Genomic DNA, 14,735 nt, shown 5'->3' with positions numbered 1-14,735 from the left:
GGTTGGGGAGCAGGGGTAGGGGGTAGGGGGTGGGGGGAGGGTGTTTTTCCGGAGGGGAAACCAGGGAAGGGGATAACATTTGAAATGTAAATAAAGAAAATATCCAATTAAAGAAAAAGAAAAAAAAAAAAACCCGGAAGGAGGTAGAATGCTGAGATGCCTCAGCAGGTCAGCCTGACGACCTTGAGTTTGATCCCTAGAAGCAACATAAGGAGAGAACAAATTTCCAAAAGCTGTCCCGTGCCCTCCAAGTTTGTGCCATACTATGCATACATAATAATAAATGTTAATAAATGTTAAGACAACACTACCACCACCACCATCATCATCATCATCATCACTGCCATCACAACAATCATTATCCGAAACACCACCATCATCACCATCAACAGCAGGTGCCACCACTGCCGGTGCTGGTGCCAGAGGGCCTGGCCTTTGAATGCTGGGTGTATCACTTAGTCACATGACATGGGGCAAATTACCTAACAGCCCTGAACCTGTCTGTTCACCAGAGGGAACAGGTTACAAGCAGCCAACACAGTGTAGCTGCTTCGCTGGAGATCTCCCTCAGGACATGCCTGGAAAGCACTCACCCTACCAGCCTCTCTCTCATCACAGACTCATCTTCAGGCATGAACACGATAGGGCAGAAAATGGCAAGGAGGAGACATCCCTCATGTCTCCGTGAGACCAGTCTTGCTATTTAATTGAGGCTGGCTGAGAACTTGTGACCCTCTCACTCTGCCTCCTGAGTGTTGGGATTATAGCATGTGCTACCACCACACTCTGCTCCTTTGTGGCATTTCACTCTTTCATCTTTGGCACTGTGATGAGCTCACACAGCCCAGGCTGGGCTCAGACTTTCTATGGCAGGAGAGGATGTCTGTGGTAAGCTGGGTTACAGCCTCACGAAGTCATCAGGAGGAGGAGGAGCAGCAGCAGCAGCAACAGCAGCAGCAGCAGCAGCAGCAGCAGCAGCAGCAGCAGCAGCAGCAGCAGCAGCAGCAGCACTTGTCCTAGCAGGCTGAAGGCTCAGTGTGGAAAGGCTGAGCAGAGCATGCAGGAGAGTCAGTCACCACCACCTCTCATTAGCTGTCCTGTCCGCCTCAGTCTCGTCCCTACACTCTTCCTCCAGGTGCAGGAGCTTTGAAGGTGGACTAAACTCAAACTCTACTCTTATCTGCTGTGTCTCAGGGAACTTAAATGTCCCTCAAATTCAATTTCCCCATTGCATGAAATGAGGGTAGCCCAGCCACCCTAAGGAGATAATATGAGATCAAACACTCCCAGCAGCTGGGTGGTGGTGCATGCTGTTTCTCCCAGCACTCGGGAGGCAGAGGCAGACAGATTTCTGAATTCGAGGCCAGCTTGGTCTACAGAGTGAGTTCCTGGACAGCCAAGGCTACACAGAGAAACCCTGTCTCTAAACAAAACAAATAACAGCAGCAACAACAACAACAACAAAAACCCCAAAACTCCACCATGTCCAGCACTCTTTGAATTTTATGTCAAATTTGTTCTCACAGTGCCTGGCATTGAATAGGTACTCAAGAAATGATCTCTGTTAGTTTGAGGCCAGCCTGATCTACATAGTGAGTTCCAGACAGTCAGAGTTATATAGTCAGACCGTCTTGGGGAAAAAACAAAAACAAACAAACAAACAAAAATCCAAAACGACAAAAACCAAACCAAATCTGGAATAAATGACATTACTAGGATATGCGAATAAGCATCCCCACGATGAGGTCCGTAAGGCCAGGGTTGTGTCTCTTTCTGAGGTGCTAACTGTCATGAGGAGGTCTCTGTCAGCCAGGAAGGGGCTGGCCCTATTGTTCCAGGGGGATGACAGGGAGAGCTTACCTGATGACATCGTTCACACTGGTAAGGCTTTTCGCCACTGTGTACCCGCTTGTGGCGTTCGAGATGGTACTTCTGGATGAAACGCATATCACAGACATCACACTCAAATGGTTTCTCACCTGGCCCAAGGGCAAAAAGAAGTAAGCACCAAGAGAAATGACAGCAGGGACTACACATTTCAGCTGTCGTCCAGACACCTAGTGACCATAAACACGTAAAACTGCTGGTCTCAGTGACACCAAACAGAGCCATGCAACCTCTCTGCCTGCACGTCTAATGCTCTCCTGGAAAACAAAGCCAGTGGGAATACAGGCTTCAGATTCTTCTCCCATCTGAACTCGAGTCTGAACAGAGCAGAGACTCAACAGTGTGGATAAGGATGTGAGGAACACAGCAGACTCACCAGTGTGGATAAGGACGTGCCTCTTGAGGTGGTAACTGCTCCGAAAGGCTCCAAAGCAGTGTTCACAAATAAAATTTTTGGGAATCTTTACTTGAAAAGAGCCATTTTGTTCCACTACCACCACCTGGGGGCAACAATCAGGCATGTCATGTGGGTGTCTCCGTCCTCTTCCCAGAGACGATTCTACTCTGGGACCGATTACAGCTGCCGGACCGAGAACCTGAGAACCTTTCTGATACTGTGGAAGGTGGTGCTGTCACCTGTCACACCCCTTGAGCTAAGAGCCGTGAAGGGAGGAAGATGGGGTCGATGAACCAGCTGTCTTGCCACAGCCGACAAAACAGTGTGAGTGAGCTGGGGTTCGCCTGCCCCGCTCCAAGAACATAAGCCACGCTTCCCACCTGTACCAAGAATGTTCACCAAGAGTGGACAGCAACTGTCAGAGTGGCCTCAGATTCACCAGGGAAGATCCCCATCACCAAACTGCATGAGTCTGGGGCTTCCCCATTACCTGCCTTTTTAACAGTCTTTTTTGAATGAGAGGCCTCAGCCAAGCTGTCATCCTCTTTGCGGTTGCGGGATTTATCACTGTCTTTTCGGTGGCCCTTTGAAGACAAATCAAATCTAGGCTTACAGTCCATCTGGGAATATAAAATGTGAAACCAAACACAGTCTCTTGATAAACAGTTTGCAAAGGAGATAAACCACCTGCTTCCTCTCCACGCATCAACTTCCTCTTTCCCTCTCCTCGTCTAAGAGTCTGCAGGTACAAAAACCTTCCTCGGCTCTCTAGACACCCGCACTCCTTGCTTCCCAGCTGGATCCCAGTTCCCCACTTCCCTAAACAGAAGAATGAAGGCAAAGCCAGAGGAGCCACAGCTTGGTGCCTCTATGCAGAGAGCTGGGGCCCCCCGAACCCAGAGCACCACAACGGACTCAAGTGCTATACCTGACTGGAGCACCTCAGCACATCAGGGCTACCTGCCCGTTCGCCGTTTTCAGCCTGCTTGCTGGCAATCTGGCTCAGCATCATCTTCTTGCTGGCTGCAGTGGGAACCAAACTCACACCTGCTAGGCCTTCACAAGCCAGAAGACTTGCCTAAGTTGAAAGGAGATGAGGTGTCAGGTCTCCTGGCAGGGTAGGGCACAGACAGGCTGCCATCCTCAACAGACCTACACCTACACCCAGCCACAACCCTAACCCTAACCCTGATTCTCTTCAGGGAAGAGACTCCCTCACAGACACGCCTTGCTTCCTTCAAGTCCTTTCTCACTGTCTCACCAGGAGCTACTCCCCACTTGGCATTCCTTAGGCAATGAAGCACAGATCAAGTTAATCAAGCAGCATCAACCCTTGTGGTTACCAAACAGTGTGGGGTTACACATTACCTAAGGCATTTCTGAGCTTTAACTGTAGTAGGTATGTATGACATCTGTCTGTCTAACCCACTGAGATCGGAGATTCCTAGGGCAATGTCTTCCTTCCAAACTCTCTTATTTTTACTAAGAGGTCCAAGGACCACTTGAGGAGTCGGTCCATCATTCCACCGCGTGGCTTCTGAGATCTAATTCCCGCTATCAGGCTGACAGCAAGATGCCTCATCTGTGGAACCATCTTGCTGACCCCTCTTCTGTTTCTGTAAGATTTATTTTTATTATTTTGTGTGTGTGTGTGTGTGTGTATATGTGTGCATGCCCCATGTGGGTAAGGTGCCCAGGGAGAGCAGGAGAGGGCATCAGATCTCCTGGAGCTATAGTCAGTTGTGAGGGACTGATATGGGTCCTCTGGAAGGGCTTACTAAACAGTGAGTGCCAGGCCACAGCAGGGCTTGAATTCAAAGCCTACTTCGGACAAGTAGACTTTGCTGGCGCCAACTACATTTGCTTTTAGGCTATTTCTCACTTTAGATTTTAAATTCCCTAAGTGCTGTCACCTACAGCAAATAAAATCTCTGGATTCTGGAATTGAATATACAGTTTCTTTTCTCTCTTTTTTTTTTCTTTCGAGACAGGGTTTCTCTGTGTAGCCCTGGCGGTACTGGAACTCACTTTGTAGACCAGGCTGGCCTTGAACTCAGAAATCCGCCTGCCTCTGCCTCCCAAGTGCTGGAATTAAAGGTGTGCACCACCACGCCTGGCGAATATAGTTTCTTTTGACCACTTTGGCCATTTATTTTTTTTAGGTTTTTCAAGATAAGGTTCCTCTGTGTAGCTCTGGTTGTCCTGAAACTCACTCTATAGTACAGATTGGCCTCAAACTCAAGAGATCCACCTGCCTTTGCCTCCTGAGTGCTGAGATTAGTATGTGGCACCACACTTGGCTACCCCCACCCCCTTTAGGCCATTTTTAGGTGCTAAATAAAGTTAAAAAAGTTAATTCAACAGGGGTGCCTTAAGACATAACCAACCGCCTTTTACAACCACAATCCTCCAACCGACTATCGAGCCAGCACTCCAGAGTATGCATTTCTCTTACTCAAGAAAGTCTTTTAAAGAAATAGTCGGTCAACAAACTCCCAGATTAGCAAAACTACTCTTCTGGATGATCAGTGTGCCTTCGGATCCGTTCTCTCACTTCCATGAACTCTGAAGTTAAAAATCTTAGTTTTGCTGTTTGGGCTGTGCAATTGTGGACAAGTCTCTCTATCTTTGAAGCCTTGTTTCGCTCCAATGTGAAACACCAATCAGAGTGCCTACCCTCACAGGGCCAAGGAGAATGAGAGAGGGATGTAAAATGCTTAGTGTCAAGCACAAAGTCAATGCTTGGCAGAAGCAAGCCTTTCAGAACAGTGAGCACGGACGCTGTGGAGTACGCTGCAGACAGACAAAGGAAGAGACCCAGAGGCATGCTGCAGCACTTGGAAGAAAGCCAACCCCACTACACTCAGGCTGCAGTCCTGGTGAGACTGGTTTCCTCAGAGAAAGCTCAGAGAAGCGCACAGCTCTCCATTCAGAAGACTACAACGGTCCGTCCCTCCGGTCCTCTGGTCCTTCCAAACCATCTGCCACTTTCACAAAAATAGCTATCTTCTGGACCACATTACTTTGGTGTTTAACATTCTTCAGGGGACTCCCAACTCCCTGGATAATAATGTCTAACTCCTTAGGAAAAGCACAAAAAGCCCTTGGGCCACACTCCGCTGACTTCTCTAGAAAGCGACCCCCCCATCCTTCATTGCCTAACCCCGTCTAACGATCCCCCATTTGTAATCCTTTGCTCCTTAAGTACCCACCAAACCACCCAGTGGTGTCCCATCCCTCTAAGCCTCTGCCCACACAGTCCCGCTGTCTGAGTGCCCTTCTCTGTTGACTTCTCTAGCAAAATCCTATGCTACCTGCAAGCTTCCTTTTCCTTCTCCCCCATCCAGGCAGAGGTACCACCACGCAGTCACCATCCTTCTGTCACTGAGAACTCCTTTAGTCAACAGATTCAGAGTCTCTTGTACCAGCCAGCTATCACACAGGGCACCGTGAATATAAAAATAATAAATAACAGACTGTCTTGCCGTCATCCCTCCCCCTCCCCCCAACTAGCCTGGGAGCTTACTGGGGACAAGGGCAATCTTATTCATCTTTGTATTCCAAACACAATGCCGTGCATGTAACAGGAGCTCAATAAAATTCCTGTTGGAAAAAAAACACAAATGAAGCATTCACCAGACTATACACTCCCTTATGCCCGAGTACTTCACGTACCAAAAGTACACCGGGTACAAGGTGCTTTGCCAACGGCCCATCAGTGCCTGTGACGTGGTATATAGCCTACCTCCTTCATTTGACTGGAAGCTCCCTGAAGGCAGGGGCTGTGGCCTGTCTCCTTTCCTTCCTCTAGATCTCCCCCTGGCGCTTAATACAGAGCTCGGCTCACTGGGGATGGTCAATACTGTTGGCTAAGGCAGAATTCAAGGGTGACACTGCAAAGAGGCTTCCCAGTGAACGGTCTTGAAGGAGGACTCGAGAGCTTTTTACCTGAGCCATGCTGACTTCTCACTTAACGAACCCCAAAAGTTCAGAAGTTCTCTGTCCCAGTTTTCCTTAAGACACTGGTTGTCTGAAGAACCGTCACCAAATCACAGTAACGGCTCCTCCCCGTTCCTTCAGTTCCTTTGCCATATTGAGAACTGTCTTCTCAAAGAACTCGGTGTCCTCCAAAAGGAAAACAGGTGTCCCAAGAATCTGCAGTCTCTCTCTGACTTCTGCCTCTTGTCGGAAGAAACGAGAGTCTACCAGTCTTGGTTTCCAAGTTGAATTCTCTTGGTGAAGCTCTAGGTCTGTTCCAGAAACCTGAAACCAGAAAGGGAGATGAGGCCCTTAGGTGTAACATCTTCAGGCCAAACAACGAGCGAAGCTCCCTCAACTTATTTTGCTGGGCGTTCTGAAGCTCAAAAAGAGGACATGAGTCGAGAGCTTTCTTTCTAGGTCAGTAGAAGAAACTGGCCTCCTGGGCCGAACGAGCAGCCAACGGGAGCAAAAGTAAGTTGGGCCTCCTATAGAGAGGATCTGCCAAGAGAGTAAGAGCTGGGATTTGCCATCTTAGGAACGGAAGAAGGGGGCGGAGGCCCTTTGGGGCTTTTGTGCGGAGTGGGCCGGCCTGCAAAGCTGGCACTCCACAGACGAGGGCAGAACTGTGTTGGAAGGAAGCTCGGGGGGCCTCCGCCGAGCGCCGGGGTGGCTGGCAGTGCCCGCACGTGAGCGTCGCTCGGAGTCCGCCCGAAGGTGCGTAAATTCGCCGCCGCGGAGGCGGAGGGCGCGCGTGTGTGCGCGCGCTCTGCAGGCAGCCGCAGCGCGCATCCCCGGGAGCGCCGAGCCGCGCGTGACCTGCGTGCTCGCGCCCGCGCCACCGCCCCCCCTTCCCGGGCAAGGCCCCCCTCTCCCGGCGGGGCGGTGGGGGGCGGGGCGGCAGCGGCCCTCCCCTCGCGCCCCCTCCCTCCGCCGCGCGCCCCTCCTCCGCCGTGCTCCCCTCCCCCCTCGCGCGCGGCGCCCCACGGCCTGCGAGCTGCTGCCCGCCCGCTCGCCCGCCCTCCCGCTCGACGCTGCCTCCCCGCGGCGCGCGCCTACCTGCCCGGCGCGGCCTCCCGTCGTCTCCTCCGCCGCGCGGCGCCCCCTCCAGGCCCCAGGCACCCCGTGCCAAGCCCGCGGCCGCCGCTGCCCGCGTCGGGACCGAGGCAAGTTTACAAACACCAACCCCGGGCCCGTTTCCCCGGAAGCACTTCTCCCTCCCCCTCCCCCTTTTTGCCAAGCGGCCACATCCACTTCCGGGCTCCGGAGCCGGGACAGGAGGGGGGGGGCCCTCCGAAAAGGGGTGAGGCTGGGGACTCGCGGAGAGCTGCAGCTGGCGAGCGGGAGGGGGACGGCCCGGAGGACCGGAGGAGGGTGGTGCGAAGGGCGGCGCGTGCGCCGTGGCGCGCGAGCGCCCCGGCCGCCATCTTCACTGAGGGCAGCTCCCAGGCTCGCCGGGAACCTTTAGGGAACCTTTAGGTACTGAGTGTTCTTTGAGAAGGTTCGCTAGGTGCGCTGGTTGATTCTTGCAGAATCTCCGTCTCTCTCCTGACGCCCCAGGTAGAAGCCGGGACAGTTCGTACCTCTGATCTTTTTTTTTTTTTTAAAGCTTGGTGAGGTCTGTTTTTCCGGTGCCTGCTGCTGTGGGGTGCAGACCTGCAGACTGAGGTCAGCTGGGAGGAGAGTTGAGCTGTTGCGCAGTCCTGCGGTACTCACTAAACCACAATCTCAGTGACTTCCCTCAATTCTCAAGGCAAACTCCGGCCCCGCAGTCTTGACCTAACTACACTAGGCTTCCTTTCAAGAAAGGCCTTTTTCCCTTCAGTGGACTAGTCTTCTTGGAGATTTGGAAGTGCGTGTTGTCCTCTGGGCCAAGCCCCCTTTGGAAATTTGAGCCTATCCTCGAATACTAGAGCCCCACTTGTAGCATTAGAGAGGAATTCTGCTAAAAGATAGAACTATTCTAAGTGCACACTTGGCAGAAGGAAACGTGAATTCCACTTAAGTCCCAGTTTCTATTCTAACTGCTGTCTGGTGAGTTTAAGTGACAGTAAGACACTATCCAAAAAACATATGGATTCCTACCACAGTCCTGCACCTTTTACACCACTAAAGTAAGTTCCATTTTCTTTTGGGTCATTCTGAAACTGACATAAAATGGAGAGACATGTCACCAGGAATGTTTTTAAAACAAATTAGGGACCTGAAGAAATGACCCAGCTGTTAAGAGTGCTTGCTGGGAGCCGGGCGTGGTGGCGCACGCCTTTAATCCCAGCACTCGGGAGGCAGAGGCAGGCGGATTTCTGAGTTCGAGGCCAGCCTGGTCTACAAAGTGAGTTCCAGGACAGCCAGGGCTATACAGAGAAACCCTGTCTCGAAAAACCAAAAAAAAACAAAAAAAAAAAAAAAAAAAAAAAAAAGAGTGCTTGCTGGGAAACTAGGACCAGAGTTTGGATTCTGTTATCCAGGTTAACAAGCCTGCTCTGACAAAGGTGGAGACTGGAGAATCCCCTGGACTTGCTGGATTCCACCTTAACTGAGAAAATTAGAGCCCCAGGTTGGGGGAGAGACCTTGCTTCTAAAGGAATAGGCAGGGCATACAACACCCTCTGGTGACGTCCAAGTGTGTACAGGCTCTTGAACTTGCATGGACAGAGTCACATCAGAAACAAGCATACAGTTTTAAACATTAGCTTAAGCAAGGGAGTGTAGCCAGGTGTTGGTGGCACACGCCTTTAATCCCAGCACTTGGGAGGCAGGGGCAGGTGGATTTCTGAGTTCGAGGCCAGCCTGGTCTACAGAGTGAGTTCCAGGACAGCCAGGGCTACACAGAGAAACCCTGTCTTGGGAAAAAAAAAAAAAGCAGGGGAGTGTGACAAATATCTTTAATCCCAGCACCTGAAAGGCAGAGCAGGCCAATCCCTGTGAGTTTAAGGCCAACCTAGTATACACAGCAAGTTCTACCTGCTAGAGATACACAAACTTTATTTTTTTATTTATTTGTTTACTTATTTTTAAAGATTTATTTATCAGATGTAAGTACACTGTAGCTGTCTTTGGACACTCCAGAAGAGGAAGTCAGATCTCATTAAGGATGGTTGTGAGCCACCATGTGGTTGCTGGGATTTGAACCACTGAGCCATCTCTCCAGCCCCCACAATCTTTAGAAAACAAAGAACCACCTAATCCATTGCCAGTCTATAGAATACAAAACTACATAATTTTTTTCTTCTAGCCAAGCTCTTGAAGATAATCATTCTTGTTATTGTTTCTTATTACTGGATATTTAATTTTTTTATTTTTATGTGTGTATGCATGTGTATGTCTGTGTAACACTTGAGTGCCTGGTACCCTTAGAGACCAGGCAAGGGTGTGGAATATACCTAGAATGGAGTTACTGATGCTTATAGGCCACCTGAAGTAACAGTATGAGCCACCACAAGGGTGCTGGGAATTGAACTTAGGTCCTTTGGAAGAGTAGCCAGTGCTCTCAACTGCTGAGCCAGCTCTCCAGTCCCTGTTGTTATATATATATATATTTTTTTAAAGATTTATTTATTATATGTAAGTACACTGTAGTTGTCTTCAGACACTCCAGAAGAGGGCACCAGATCTCGTTGCAGATGGTTGTGAGCCACCATGTGGTTGCTGGGATTTGAACTCTGGACCTTCGGAAGAGCAGTCGGGTGCTCTTACCCACTGAGCCATCTCACCAGCCCTGTTATATTTTTGATAGTGGGACTTGTTGGAATTTATGGTCTGGCTTATGTTAGACAAGCTGTTAGCTACTGAGTTTTTTTTTTTTTTTTAAGATTTCTTTATTTTATGTATATGAGTTACACCATCACTGTCTTCAGACACAGAAGGCATTGGATCCCATTACAGATGGTGAGCCACTATGTGGTTGCTGGGAATTGAACTCAGGACCTCTGGAAGAGCAGCCAGTGCTCTTAACCGCTGAGCCATCTCTCCAGCCCCAGCCCCTGAGTGTTCTACTATTCTCTACTACTCCCCAGGTCTTATTGGTTTGGTGGACTCAGTACAATGAGACACTTTTTCTGAGTTCATACTTTTTTTTTTTTGTCACCTAAAATGTACTATACACTGTATTTTCTTTTCTTTTTTAAATTTATTTATTTATTATATGTAAGTACACTGTAGCTGTCTTCAGACACTCCAGAATAGGGCATCAGATTTTGTTATGGATGGTTGTGAGCCACCATGTGGTTGCTGGGATTTGAACTCTCAACCTTTGGAAGAGCAGTCGGTGCTCTTAACCACTGAGCCATCTCTCCAGCCCCTGTATTTTATTTTCTGTTTTTGTTTGAAATAGGTTTCTTACTCCGTAGCTCACACTGGCTTCCAAGTCTCTTACATTCCTCCTGCCTCACCCTGGAGTATTGGGTTTCAAACCCAGCAGATAGTCCATGATAGATATCTAAGTGAGTTCATATTTTAAGAATTGTTTCGTAACAAAAGCTGTGTGAGATGAGCCAGACCTGTAGCCTCAGCTGCCCAGGAGGTTGAAGCATGAGAATCACTTGAACCCAGGAATTCACAAGCCAGAACAGCACAGTGAGACTGTCCCAAGGTGGAAAAACAAAATTAAACAAACAAAACAAACCCCACCCAGGCAGCAGTTCCTAGTGAAGGTGAGATTCACGAGCTGGGAGGGAGACGCAGGAGCACCTGAAACTTAAAAGGTCATCCTCAGCTACACGGTGAGTGTGAGCCCAGCTTGGGGCGCGTGGACGTCTTTATGTGGCTGTCTTCCTGCACTTACGCAGACTCTGTGAGTAAATGTGAAATGTGACCATGTAAATACTTTGAAGGGTTATTTTTGTTTTTTATTCATGTGTGTAATGTAAGCGTACGGATGTTTCGCCTGCTTGTGTGTATGTGCATAATATGCGTGCAGTGGAGGGCGTGGGATTCCTGGAACTGAGTTACGGATGACCCTGTACCTGGGTCCTCTGCAAGAACAATAAGTGCCATGAAGCACAGCTATATGCCAGGTTTCAAACTTTTCTTTAACACATGTATATTTTTAAAAAGATTTCTTTCTTTTCCTTTCTTTCTTTCTTTCTTTCTTTCTTTCTTTCTTTCTTTCTTTCTTTCTTGTATATGAGTACACTGTAGCTGTCTTCAGACACACCAGCTCCTATTACAGATGGTTGTGAGCCACCATGTGGTTGCTGGGAATTGAGCGCAGGACCTCCGGAAGAGCAGTTGGTGCTCTTAACCACGGAGCCATCTCTCCAGCCCTAAAACATGTATATTTATTTTGTATGTACTTGTGTGTATGGGTACATATGTGTCCGTGTAGAGGTCAGAGCATAGCTTTTTATTTTTTTCTCCAGCATGATGTATCTATGTAGGCCTGACTGTCCTGGAACTCTTTGTAGATCAAGCTGGTCTTGAACTCACAGAGTTTTTCTGCCTCTGCCTCCCAAATGCTGGAATTAAAGACAGGTGCCACAATGCATTGCCAGACGACAACTTTTGAGGGTCTGTTTTCCCCTTCTATCACGTGGGTGGGTCCAGGGATGGAAGAGCTCCTGTCACTAGGCTTGAGAGCAAGTGGCTTTACCTGCTGAGCCATCTCGAGGGACACAGTTGGTTCATTTTCAATAAGCCTAGTTGAAAGAACTTTTGGCGGTACCTTACAGTCCAAATCTCTTTGCCCTCAGGCAGGGCTTCTCTGGTGCAAGGTCCCTAACTCAGCCTCTTTCAGACTTTCTCCATCACATCAGCAGATGCTGCAGTGATGACCCTGATGAATATGAGCCTGTCGAGTGTGAAGTGCAGGACAGCTGGTGGCTTTCACCTGAGCGTCTGGACTGGGCAGGGGTTCAGACTGTACAGCAGAGCCTCTCTGGAGTGTGTGCCTGCTCCCTTACATGCTTCTGCCTTCAGTCTGGACCTGGGTTCCTCTGCTGCCCGCTAGTTGGAACCCACAGGACAAACACAGTCCCTGGGGCAGTTGCCAGTCAAGCGGCAGACATAGACAGTCAATGTTTGCTGAACAAGCTGAACCCATTCTCTTGAGGGCCAGCACGGGTTGCATAATAGAAACAAGCTGTCTAGCTCCCTTTGCCATCCCTTAGACCTTTGATGAGACTGAATAAAGAAGTTGGGAAATAGAGTGATGTACAAGGGACATTTCCTGGAGCCTGGCAGTGTATGTAATTCGGAATTTTTGTTTTTGTTTTGTGGTGCTGGGGATTGAATGGAGGACCTTGCCTATCACAAAACTAATATCCCCAGCTCCTTCTTAGCTTTTATTTATTTATTTATTGGTTGATTGATTTTACTTTTTTTTTTGAGACGGGGTCTCACTGTGCAGCCCTGGTTGACCTGGAACGTACATATAGACCAAGCTGGTCTTGAACTCACAGAGATCAGAAAAGGTTTGAAGTACCACACTCAGAACCTTCTCAGTCCCTTCTTATTTTAAAGTAACTTTTATTTTAATGGTGTATGTAATGTGAGATAATTGTATAATGTGAAGGGGGACACTGATGGTCGTCTTTGTTAACGAGCCATAATGAGTCTTCTTTGAGGAGCTGTGTAAATCGTATTGGCTTTGTGGACACATCTGTGAGGTACGTCCTTCACCCAGGCAACTGTGTGTGTGTGGGGGGGGGACCATTTCTCAGGCTGGGAACCCTGGACTGTATAAGAGATAGATAGATAGAGGGCTCGCTGGGTAGTGAGCATGCAGGTAGAAGTGTGCATTCATTTCTGCCTACTCTTTTCTTTTTTTAAAACTTAATTGTATGTGTATGGGTGCTTTGCCTGCATGTATGTATGTGTAGCACATGCAGACAGTGCCTGAGGAGGCCAAAGGAGGGACCTGGATCTCTTGGGTCTATAGTTACAGTCCATTTGGATGCTGGGAATCTAACCCTAGTCTCCTGCAAGATCAGCTGGTACTTTTAACAATGGAGCCAACTCTCTAGACCCCTGTATATGTCAGCTCCTGCCTGTGAATGTAACATGATTAGATTCATCAGATCCTACCCCACCCCCATTGATGGACTACAAAGTGGAATTGTAAGACAAATAAACCCTTTCTCCCATAAGTTGGTTTTTGTGGGGTTATTTGTCACAACAAAGGTGAGTTAGGACTGCTAGGGCCATGGCTTAGTGAGTGAGCCTACTATGCAAACATGGGGACTGAATTCACATCCCCAGCACCACCCATAAGCCAGACGCAATGACAGGCAGGTTGATCCTGGTGACTTGCTGGCCATCCAGTGTACCTGAGACATGGAGTTCTGACCTCTGTTAGAGTCTGTCTCAGGAAGTAAGGTGGAGAGCGATAGGGGAAGACCCTGCACACTGCCCTCTACGAGAGCACTCATGAGCACAGATCATGCTAAAGATTAGAGATGTATAAACACAGACTCCGAATCACTTAAGATTCATTCCAACACCACAGTAATATTTTGAAGTCTCTTCCAGTCTTTTTAATAAGTGCACGGGGGTGGAAAAATACCAAGGATTCACCCAGGTTCAGTTCCCATCACCCACATCACCTGTAATTCCAAGTTTCTGGGAATTTAAAATTATGGATTCTTTGGATACTTAGATGTTATGGGTACCATGAACACATGTGCCCTCCACCCCCAACCCAGGTAGATCTCTGAGTTTGAGGCCAGCCTGGTCTACAGAGCTAGTTCAAGGCCAGCAAGGCTACACAAAGAAAACCTGTATTGAAAAACCAAATAAACAAAAAGAAAAATGCATAGGGATAGATGGGGATGTAGGTGAGGGAGCCCAGGTGTGTATGGTGAGACAGACAGACTGATAAATAACGGCTGTCAGATGGCTCATGAAGGATATGGATGAACTGAATCCATTCAGTTTGGAGGCAAGAAACTTCATGGCAGTCTTGAAGGTAGGAACTACGGGGTGGTATGCTGAGGGGATCAAGAGGAAAGGAAGTTAAGCAAAATAGAACTTCTGGAAGTTGACTGCCAAGAGGAGGTGCTAAAGGGGACGTGTTACAAGAGTTCGAGCAACATAACATATGAAGAAGGCGGGGAGGACAAGGATTGAAGAAACGAGAGTGCAACTGAGAGATGTCCTTGAAGAAGAAGTGGGGAAACCTTTAGACCAGGGCATCAGACTTACCTGGCTGCAGGCGGAAGAGCCAGGGCAGAGCAGACCTGCTGCAACCACACGCAGAGTCTAAAGGGCCCGTGCCCAGCAATAACCCTCTGCACCCTCTGTCCTGGCTTGCCTTTGTATAGGAGGGACACACGCTCGCCCAGAAGCAGAGAGCCCAGCACGAGGCTCACTGGCCAGCGACATGGAACAGATGTGCCACATGCTAACTTTGAGCCAAAGCTTTGAAGCAGGCCTGAGTTCCTCAGCACTTTGTTTTGAGGTTGATTCTTTCAGTCAGGCTTTTGGAGTATGGGCGTGAGCCTCAGTGCTTTAGCGGACCGCACCATTAGTATAAACC

The 14,735-nt window shown here is 48.9% G+C and overlaps 2 protein-coding genes across 9 annotated transcripts in view; one reads left to right on the top strand and one right to left on the bottom strand.

The window, feature by feature from the left end:
- Positions 1-7,458, bottom strand: part of Znf740 (zinc finger protein 740) — an 11,481-nt gene extending 4,023 nt beyond the window's left edge. Inside the window, exons 1-7 of one of the 7 annotated variants that reach the window (XM_029469784.1) lie at positions 7,322-7,458; positions 6,030-6,547; positions 5,811-5,887; positions 3,213-3,362; positions 2,779-2,904; positions 2,264-2,387; positions 1,861-1,979 (exon numbers count right to left, since the gene is read on the bottom strand). In XM_029469784.1, the coding sequence (XP_029325644.1) occupies positions 1,861-1,979; positions 2,264-2,387; positions 2,779-2,904; positions 3,213-3,296 (453 nt within the window). In that variant the 5' untranslated portion in view covers positions 3,297-3,362; positions 5,811-5,887; positions 6,030-6,547; positions 7,322-7,458. Of the gene's footprint in view, positions 1-1,860; positions 1,980-2,263; positions 2,388-2,778; positions 2,905-3,212; positions 3,363-5,598; positions 5,781-5,810; positions 5,888-6,029; positions 6,548-7,321 lie in introns of those variants that run through there. The other 6 variants (XM_029469785.1, XM_029469781.1, XM_029469782.1 and 3 more) reach the window with 6 other exon arrangements.
- The window catches only part of Csad (cysteine sulfinic acid decarboxylase), a 27,126-nt gene continuing 19,255 nt past the window's right edge, over positions 6,865-14,735 (top strand). The window contains exon 1 of one of the 2 annotated variants that reach the window (XM_021183119.2): positions 6,865-6,979. The gene's annotated coding sequence lies outside the window, so the exon portion shown is untranslated. Of the gene's footprint in view, positions 6,980-7,409; positions 7,429-14,735 lie in introns of those variants that run through there. The other variant, XM_029469778.1, reaches the window with a different exon arrangement.

The sequence above is a fragment of the Mus caroli genome, chromosome 15, assembly GCF_900094665.2.
Source record: "Mus caroli chromosome 15, CAROLI_EIJ_v1.1, whole genome shotgun sequence".
NCBI lineage: Eukaryota > Metazoa > Chordata > Mammalia > Rodentia > Muridae > Mus > Mus caroli.
The sequence above is the reverse complement of the archived record's forward strand: the minus strand, read 5'-3'. Positions and strand labels throughout refer to the sequence as shown.